The sequence below is a fragment of the Triticum aestivum genome, chromosome 1B (genome assembly GCF_018294505.1).
Source record: "Triticum aestivum cultivar Chinese Spring chromosome 1B, IWGSC CS RefSeq v2.1, whole genome shotgun sequence".
NCBI classification, from domain to species: Eukaryota; Viridiplantae; Streptophyta; class Magnoliopsida; order Poales; family Poaceae; genus Triticum; species Triticum aestivum.
In genome coordinates, this window is record NC_057795.1 from 377,511,763 (window position 1) to 377,521,902 (window position 10,140).

General features: G+C 42.0%; 1 protein-coding gene across 1 annotated transcript; it reads right to left on the reverse strand.

The window, feature by feature from the left end:
* Window positions 1-714: 714 nt before the first annotated feature.
* Window positions 715-9,572, reverse strand: LOC123125504 (uncharacterized). The gene is made up of 11 exons (XM_044545988.1): window positions 9,234-9,572; window positions 8,745-8,825; window positions 6,965-8,074; window positions 5,818-5,903; window positions 3,995-4,788; window positions 3,485-3,901; window positions 2,648-3,392; window positions 2,348-2,578; window positions 2,155-2,276; window positions 1,645-2,076; window positions 715-1,565 (listed from the first exon to the last, which is right to left on the reverse strand). The coding sequence occupies exons 1-11, from the start codon at window positions 9,312-9,314 to the stop codon at window positions 892-894; spliced, it is 4,773 nt and encodes a 1,590-aa protein (XP_044401923.1). The 5' UTR covers window positions 9,315-9,572; the 3' UTR covers window positions 715-891.
* Between the last annotated feature and the right edge of the window lie 568 nt (window positions 9,573-10,140).

The window sequence follows — 10,140 nt, forward strand, 5'->3', positions numbered from 1 at the left end:
GCGTATCCACTAGAGGGGCAGATACGAATATGATTGTAAATACAGAAGTTGCGGTCAATAAGGTAAGGACCATCAAAACACCTAGCCATCCATTGTAAAGACCATTTTTGGTTCCAATTATCCAGCTGCAGGAGCAATTCTGCAGGCTTGTATTTACGCAACTCTCTAAAATTAGTTTACTACATTTTGAGCACGGCATGTGATAAATATTCCGTAAGCATCAAAACGCAAGGCAATGTCTCTTAACAGAATTTGAAAATATAGATTGGTTTCAGTGTCTACCATCTTGGCCCACCCACCCCACCCCACCCACCCGCGCGAAAACTAACATATTTGGACATGAATTTGTGCACATGAGCCTTGAGTCCCTTATTGAAAAGTTTGCAAACGCACATGAGAAAAATACAACTAATGAATTGCCAGCTAAGCTAACATTCTATAAGATGTCATGGAAAAGAAAGGGTACCGTGTAGTAGAACGTAGAGAAGCTGCCTCCCGCGTGTGAAACTCGATAACTCCTACCTCACTGCATGTCAAATGAAATTCAAGTTCAACAAAGACAAGCAATAATCCCCGGCGAATCAATGGACAACAACAAGTGGCACCTGCAGTACCTATTTGCAAGTTCTGGTACTTCAAAATTTCATCCACTATAGTAAGTATCAAGTTAACGAAGGTGTATGAAAGTATTCACGTTCCGCAACTAAGACTCCATAGATCAAACAAAAGCAGTCGATACCATCACCAGACCAGCATGAACCAACAGTTGCAGGAGATGCATAGAGCGGTGCAATAAGACCAAGATGTTCATAATTTAACAACTATACCATACTTCTACCCTGTCTAAACTCCATAAAGTTAAACACAGCACAAAACTGTACACCCGCATATCTAAAGATGAAAAGAAGTATTTATGCCAGGCTTCTCCGGCAGAAACTGCTTTATCTCCAGAGCCTGGTTTCCTTTTGCAACACCAGGGAGAGGGAGGCCAAGAGAAAGAGACAGCGATCGATCATCTCCTGCGTCCGAACTGGCAAGTTTGCGCGTCTTTGCCGCTGTAGACAGGGATAGTGACAACAGAGGGGAGGAGGATCCCTGTTCTGCCTTCAACGGTGCCTTATTCATAGTAGTATGTTCTGGAGAGCCTTCATCATCAGACGAAAGAACATGAACAACTTGATCTGAGATGGCTTTTGTCGTCGAACCTAGATCTGAGAGACCCTTGTATGCATAACGTGAGTCATCGAATGGAGTATGCCAACCAGCTGGCAGGGAATGTATCTTCGACAAGCGCTCGTTGGGTAGTTGTTCATCTCCATTAACAATCTTCTGCCTTTTGTAGCTTGACTCAGAATCATGCAAAACGAAGTCCGCCTTCAGGATTGATTCACTTTGATGTTGTAACGATACTTCTGTCAACGATGTGAGCGCCTTCTTCTTGGCCAATATATTGTCAGGCATTGATCTGCTTGCACCCACATGTCGTTCGACATAGCATGGAGCTTCATTCAGACTAAAGCTCTCCTCATCCTTCATGCTGTCTCTGCCTTCAGTTCCTGAGCCACCTGGAATAAGTAAGATGATGATCAGCAAAACATCTAGCTGCAATCAGTAGCTCATGTTATTATTATAAAATAGCAGCACCTGTTGTATCACTTGGATATTCCAATTTCATGTTGTGACATCCTGAGCCCATGGGAATATAAGTTTCACAGACAGCTGCAGTACCACTTCCCAATACAATCTCTCTGGTGACTGCAGTTTCTTGATGATGTATTTCACATGCATCCAGATTTTCATTCCCATTTGTCGACCCCATCAAAGTCTTGTGATCTTCAGATGCACCTGACTTCTCTGTCTCTGATCCAAGTGATACGGGTGAATCATATAATTCATCATCAGGGCACTGGTTCAAATCTATACCCAAAGATTGAGGAACCTTAGGGGAACACACAGGCTTATCAAAAGGTTCAGTGGTTGACACTAGTGGACAAGGATTTTTCACTGCAAGCTCTGTTGAGCTATTTGCTTTCCTCGCGTAGAAGACGCCCCAAAAGTAAAGAAAGCCATTCCACCCTGGAAATTATTGAATCAGTTAAATGAGTCACCCAGAGATTTTTTTTAGACAATAAAAAGAACTAACTTAGGCCTTACGTTGAATCTTTTCCGGCAAATTATCAGATGACAAAATGAGAAGTTCAACGCCATTAATATTTGTTGTGAGGCACAAGTCTTCAACAAGCAACTTTTCCAGGAGTTTGCCGTATCTTTCATAACTGCAAGGAGACAGGGAAATCAGCTAGCTTATTGAGGACAGAAGATAAAGTAATCAAACATTGAGCATTACCTTTCAAAATCTTGAGCAAAGAAAAAAAGAGCAATGTTATCTTCACTCGGCTGTACTTCCTTAAATTGATGTGGCCACGATGAACAACGTGGAACTTCTATGAGCCGAATTCTCTGAGGTAATTGTTTGACTACTTCAAGTGCTTTGGCCGAGGTACAGGTCGACAAGTGGGCCTGAATCCCATCATACAGTTCGGAAGAGATTCCAGTTCTTGAAACCTCAAAGATACCTCTGGAAAAGAAATACATGTTAAAAATATGATAACTAACTAGATAACTGGGCTAAGGGAAGAGAACATACTGCCAGATGTAAGTCTGCTCTGGAATAACTAAAGTTCTGGAAAGATTCCCAAGAGTAGGCAACTGATCAAAAGAATCTTCATGCTTCAAATTTGGCTCGCTCAATTTGTTTTCAGGGGCACAGAGTTTCTGTGCCATTAGGGGATCATGTGGACTCTCGGGCAATATGTCTTCCGCAGCCTGAACTTCCTCTGCACTTTTAATTGACTTATGTTCAGTGCTTTCCAAAACCTCTTGCTGGCATTGTCCCACATTAGGAGTCAAATCTTCTGAAGCACTTTCTCTTGGAACCATACTTGGTAAATCTGATTCAGAAGTCATGGCCAAAGGCTGGCACTGTCCCACATTAGGAGTCAACTCTTCTGAAGAACTTGCTCTTGGCACCATACTTTGTGATTCAGAAGTCATGGCCAAAGGCTGGCATTGTCCCACATTAGGAGTCAAATCTTCTGAAGCACTTGCTCTTGGCACCACACTTTGTAAATCTGTTTCGCAGGTCATGGCCAATGGTGTGGAAAGCACCTCAGGATTAGTTGACATTTTATTATCATTTTTCCTAAGAATGAGTGAAGCTTCACCCACACAATCATTATCCTTATTAACATTTTCCACTGGAAGCAGTGGATCAGAAGTCTTTATAGTATCAGCATCTTTAGAAGAAACCACTCCTGTTGATGTTTGGTGAATGGCAATGCCCCGCTTTTCACTGTTAAACGAAGCAGAGATCTGCTTCTTTTCGATGTTACCTAATTGCAGCAAGCCATGGAATGAAAGCTTGTCAATAAACTGAACCCTGACATTTCCTCGAAAAAAATAATTAGAAATGAACAGTGCTTACCTGGCTTTTTGCTAGTTTTTAGTATGCTTGGTCCAGGCCTTGGATTATCTTGGTCGACTTTTCTATCTCCCGACTTGACAGAACTATCAGGCCTTGGTGATAAAGGTGGTTTCTGAAGAATAAAAGAAGGCCTTCTTTCTAAAAAACTCTTATCACTCATCAGCTTCAACATTCTTGGTTTTTCATCTCGAGACAAGAGAGATGATTTATTCTGTTTTAATGAACTGGAGTCTTTACTAACTGAACCCTCGCGCTTGAATGACTCTGACTTCATAAGCTTTCTCATTGGCCCCTTTTCTCTAACATCTATTGGGGAATGTTTTACAGGCTTCAGCTTGCTTGCCACACCTTCTGCTAACTGCTTGACCTTTGGTTCGCTCTTCGAATTGTTGAAAGACAATTGTTTCGATAAAGGACCTAGTGGACCAAGTTAAGAAGTTAACAATGCAGCATACTAACAAAAAAAAAAGGGAATAGACATATTATTGCGAATAAAGTGTTTGGTCAAACCTCGTGGTGAAGGAACTGGCGCTTTGGCATTAGCCAGGCTTCCTAATGAATATGACCGTGATAAGGTCATGGAACTTTTGACTGCCTGAACACCCTTCACTGGAGCATTATTAGGTGGCTTAAGATTTCCTTTGTTGGATTTCTTACACGAGTTTTGATGAGAGAAAATGCCATGTTTCCTAGGGCTTTCCGTCTTGAACGGCCTTGGATTAGAGGATGACGCATTCTCTGCATGCCTCTTGGACGATTTAGGTGGACTCAGCAGGCCTTCACTTGACATTGGCAATTCCATATCAGTGGCAATTCGCAACTTCTTACGATTCAATAAATCTTCTGAACTTTCGTACTTCTTGCCTAATCTTCCGGCTGATGGTGTGCCGCAAGTGGGTGGCCGTGTTTCCGTGTCAGAGGTGACAATTTGAAGCCTCTTACGATTTGCCATACTCCCAAAGTTTTTACTCTTTGCATCCAGCCTCCCGGCATTTGGGCTGGCACACTTCACTTGTCGTGCCTCTGTATCAGTTGAGCCTGAATGCAGCTTTACATTATTACCAGACAAGTGATCAGTTACCGGTGTACCAGAAGCAATTTGTTGAGCGCCCAAATTAGGCAAAGCGGTCTGCAAGGTCTTAGGGTTGCTCATGCTTTCTGAATCTTGGTTCTTCCCATTTGAAATGTCAACTGTTGATGCACCGCGGTTGCCTCTTGTTTTAATTCGATCTTCATTAAGCTGGCATTCTTCACATAACCATTCACCATCTGGAACCTTATCCAATTTCACTCGCATGCAATAACTATTCAACAATAAATGTAATGTCAATAGCTAGCATATTGCTCCAAAATAAGTAGAATAGTCCAAATAAGTAAAATGTTTTCCCTTCATAAGAGGCTACCATACAACCAGTAGAATAGTCCAAATAAGTAAAATGTTTTCCCTTGTATGCAAAATGTTTTCCAAAATAAGTAAAATGTTTCTCCTTATATCTTTTCTTTCATCATCTACTCTGACGGAATTGATATGTACTCCCTCCGTAAACTAATATAAGAGCGTTTAGATCACTATTTTAGTAATCTAAACACTCTTATATTAGTTTACAGAGGGAGTATGTAAATATTGTAGAAAGAAAATTGCAATACATGTGTAAAGCCATCAGCATAGTATATTTTTTATAACAGAACACTGATACATTATTACTACTCCGTCCCAAAATTCTTGTCTTAGATTTGTCTAAATACGAATGTATCAAGTCACGTTTTAGTATTAGATACATCCGTATCTAGACAAATCTAAGACAAGAATTTTGGGACGGAGGGAGTATTATTTTTGAGAAACTGCCCTAACAGATTGTTTGGTATATAAGGGTCTGTTTGGTTGGAGACTAGTGTGGCCAAGCCAAAGTGTGGCTGAGAAATTGGACGCCAAACTTTGGCAAAAGTTGGCAAAAAAAATCTGTCTCTGTGACAAGTGGACCATAGTGGCAATAAAGTGTGGCAAGCCAAAGAGTGGCAAAAACCAAACACATGCCAACTAAACTGTGGCTGCCAAACTTTGGCTTCGCAAACTGTGGCTGGGACCAAACAGCCCCTAAGTAGACACCTAGATTCAATCATCTATAGCCCCATCATGGTAATTGTCTTAAAAGAGTGATGCAAGAATAATCATCCTCTAAAAGCTAGTTAATTTATGCACATAATTCATGCTTTCCAAAAAATATTTACTCCCAGTGTGAACAGAAAAATAACTTTCAAATCTGAGAAAGACTTCACTTGCAAATGCAATATTACTGATAACTTAAAATATGGCATGGCCATGTTTATCTTACGTATGCTCCGCCCCTTCAAGGCATCTAGTGCATGTAGCCAGAAGATATTCCCTACCGACATCTCCACATATATCACAAACATTAACCTGGGGTACAATGTAAACCAGAGAAGTGTTACAACACAATGATAATGAAAAAAATACAGACAGCAGAAAAGGAAATGCAACCAAAGCATACAATAAATTATACTCCCTCCGTTCCGAAATATAAGTCTTTTTAGACATTTCAAATGGACTACAACATATGGATGTATGTAGACATATTTTAGAATGTAGATTCACTCATTTTGCTTCGTATGTAGTCATTTATTGGAATCTCTAGAAAGACTTATATTTGGGAACGGATGGGAGTATTCTCCAAGTGCACTCAAATATCATGACAATATTTATGAAGCCTTAAGTCTTAATTAGGAGTTGAACCTACATGCAAATGGATATGCGATAGAAAACCCAGAATATGGTCCCTACCACCAAATTTTGGATGAGTACAAGGATATATATAACAAAATAAATTATATTCACCAGTTTCCACCGGATACTTTCTCATATAACAATTATCTCCATAGTACAAACTTCCCATTGAGTGTGTTATTATAAGCACAAGTTTTTTTCCCTTCTGAGGAACCCAAGCACTACTTTGTAAATTTTTACGTTTTATGCTTACATGGAGGTACCAAAAAAAAATCCTCTGTACTAAACTAAATCTTTACATAGTCGCCATGCATAACTAAAAATGATTAACAAGCTTTACCAGATGTTATTATTTCATCATTCCACACATTGCACAGAAGACTATTTTGACTTCAAGCTTCAAAGTAAAACTTCACGACTTCAATCAATTTTCCAGATGAAACAAAGAAGCAAATGACTGGAGTGAAATAACAGTCCACAAGTATTCTACAGAATGTGTGATCTTAAGCATGTTCCACACCAACTGAACAGTGGCCTATATGTTAAACCTTCATCAATACTTACTGATCTCTCAATTCAAGCCCACTCCAAACTTACAAATTTGGGGTATCTTACATTTGAATTTTTGACTAAACACCATGTTAACTAAGGGTTCACATAACAAATTAACAGGATTATAGGAGCTGCATTTTGAGGGAGAGTACAGTGGCACAAACAAGGATTGCGGAGATACTTACATCTATTAAGCTTTCTGAGTTCCCGCACTCTATCATAGCATCATTCTGTGTATTCAACTCTTTATCACTAGCTTTATCCGTTGGTAAACCTTGGCTCTGGTCTTGTTGAACATTGTCATTCCTCTTAGCAAAATCATCAGATAGAATGTCAGTGTGTTCTTGACTGCCATTCCTTGTGCAACGGGTGCCAGTTTCCAGTTCCATTGATGAAGATCCAGCCTTGATTTTATTTTTGCTACTCATACTGCAACTAGTCACCATATCATGCTTGTCACCACCAATCACAGGCCTGCTTAATTTTCCTCCTGGTAAATGATCTATGTCATTATTTGGAACTTTCTCAGAATTTTGTTGCGCTAAATTATCTTGTAAATTCCCTAAACCCTGGTTTGACTTTTTAGGAGATAATCCTTGAGATGCACTAACAGAGGACTGAGTTCGGAGTAACTTTTTGGTCATAAATGAAGGAGAATCTGCAGGAGCTGATCGATCAGATGAGCTAGGTGGGGCAATATGAACATCAGATCTCTTCTTCTCTGTAGATTCTTCCACAAGGGAATTTCTTAGTCTGTTAGGACCGGCAATGTTCTTGTCCTTGTAGTCCTTGACAGTGAGATCACGACTTGACGCAGAAGTAGATAGTTTATCCTTTTTCTTATCCAGCAGAAGTTTGCTTGCTGCTGATGTACCAGTAACACACGAGTTACTATCATCGTGGCACTCTTCTCTAGGTGACCTCGTATCGCTCAATAGCCTTCTACGTTTTGCCGGCATGTTAACCTCTGAATCTGCTGCAATGGACCTTGCCATAGCCTTATGTCCACCATTTTCGGAATAGGAAGCATGGCTTGAAGTGGCACTAAGTTCATCATCATTTTCCCCTCCCTTTGTACGGAGTCCTTTCCCACTACGAACTAACAAATTAGTTCTTGATTCTGACCTTGCACAGCACGTTTGAGATGATCCGCAGTCCATATTGGAATCAACAGGTGCAAGATCTCTGTGTAAGCAAGAGGAGCAAGGAGCAGAACAGACATTACAAGTGCCAGATTCTGCTTTCACATGAGGACCATCACTTGGAACTGGTCTTTTTCTTACTGTAGGGTTGTCCTGGCAAAAGGCGGACCAACATTAAGTCTTGGTAAGCCACAAAAATGCACTCTACAGATACAACAGGAACATAACATGGGATGACTAAGTAGATCATCCCTGCAACTGATTAAAACATAAGATTAAGCATTGCTAGGATTAACATACTATCTCTGTTTCATCCGCAATCTGCTGGACTGTCTAAGATTTATTACCTTCAATCGACGGCTGGTAATCCAGAAGCATTTTCAAGATTAGGAAATGGACTGTTTGGCATACATTGTCTGCTCACGTTATAAACATCAATGTACACCGTATTATTTGCGGCAATAAAATCATGATCAGCGTATACTAACCGAGTAAAAAAAGGCCATTGGAGTGTAGTAATGAAAGATTTCAAAGCGGATAAGTACTGTGAAGCCCTTTTCCACGGGAGATTAAGTCATCCCCAAAGCAGAGGATGCACTATACAGCATTATGGGATCCGAATCACCTATGAGCATCTGATGCCACACCAGCTAATCTACATGCCAGAGGCATCACAACGCACAGGAATAATGTAGACTAAACTCATCATATGAAACCTGTGGGCATCAGATGACCGAACCAACATGCGCATTTGCACGAAATTCCCAGAGAAGAAGAATATTTTGCTGCATATTCAGGGAGAGCCACACCCTGCAATGCTCACCTCTATCTGGGGGGCCACTCCCCGCTGTTCAGAGTCCTCTGCCCGTCCTGCACCGCCACCGCGTTGTTCCTTGTTCGATTCCTGAAAGGAATAAACACGACAATAAATAACGAGCGCAACTCACGAAATCTGTTAGATTGACGCCTAAATCGGTGCGAAAAAATAATATGACGAACCATACGGGGGATTCAAATCAATGGATTCGATCAAATCCGATTCGACTCTCGCAAAACCGCGTCGCCCGCAGACGCTCCCCAACCCCCAAAAAATACCCTAACGAAACAAGCAATCCACAAGCGCGCACGCGCGCACAGTGTCACGAACGCTCACGCGTAACGAAACCTCGAATCTCGAAGCCCCGACGCCACCTCTCTCGCCCAATCCCATCCCATACAATCCCCAAAACCCGCGGCCGCCGCCACCAACAACAACAACCGAACGCAATCGTCAGGGGTAGACAGAGCGAACGAACGGAGGCGGCGGATGTACCTCGAGGAGCGCGAGATCCTTGTGGCGCGTACGATCGTAGAGATCCCTCATCGTGCGTTCGCGGTCTTGCGGCGCCCTCATATGCCCGGGCCCACCCCACCGCCCCCTCGCCGATCGGGGCGAGCCCTACCTCCCGGCGGCGAGCGGCGCGGCGCCGCCCATCCGCAACCAGTACTCCGGAGAGAGATGGAGATGGGTTGGGGTTTCGCTCTAGCGTGGGGAGGAAGCAGCGGAGCGCAGCCGAGGAGGGAGAGAGAGAAGAGGGAGGGGAGGGGAGAGGATGAGAGAGAGTGCTTCAGTTTTGGAGTCCCTCGGGGCGGTGACGCGACGGGGGAGCGAGAGGAGAGGAGAGGGGGGACGGGGAAATGAAACGGGACGGGAACGAGGATGGGTTGGCGGGCCCCGTCTGTCAGTCACACGTCATAGCCCATAGCCACAGCTTTAAAATGGTTTTGTAGCAAGTATTTATTTGTTTCTCAAAAAGAGCAAGTATTTATTTACCTACCAGGTGAAGGCTGTAATTTTTCTGTGCGGTTAAAGGGAATTATGTAACTTTTCTAAGGTGGGAATATGTATTTTTAGTATGCCAAAACAGGTCCTTACAGACTGGATATTTATCTACATTACTTGACTCAGCCCGACTACAACCCGACATCGGTTCTTTCGTCACTCTTCGGGTCCGTGAACGCCTGCCTATCCCTACTTTGCGACCTAACCACTTTTACAATCTTTTTATAAAACAAATTTGTTAAAAGAGGTAAAACATTTATTTTCTATGTCATTTACTTTGATTCAGACCACACAGTTGTTCTTTCGTCACACTTCATGTTCTTGAGCGCATTACTAATACTAATTTACGACCTACCTGCTTTTACGAAATTTGCAAAACAATGTCAAGAGTTAAAAC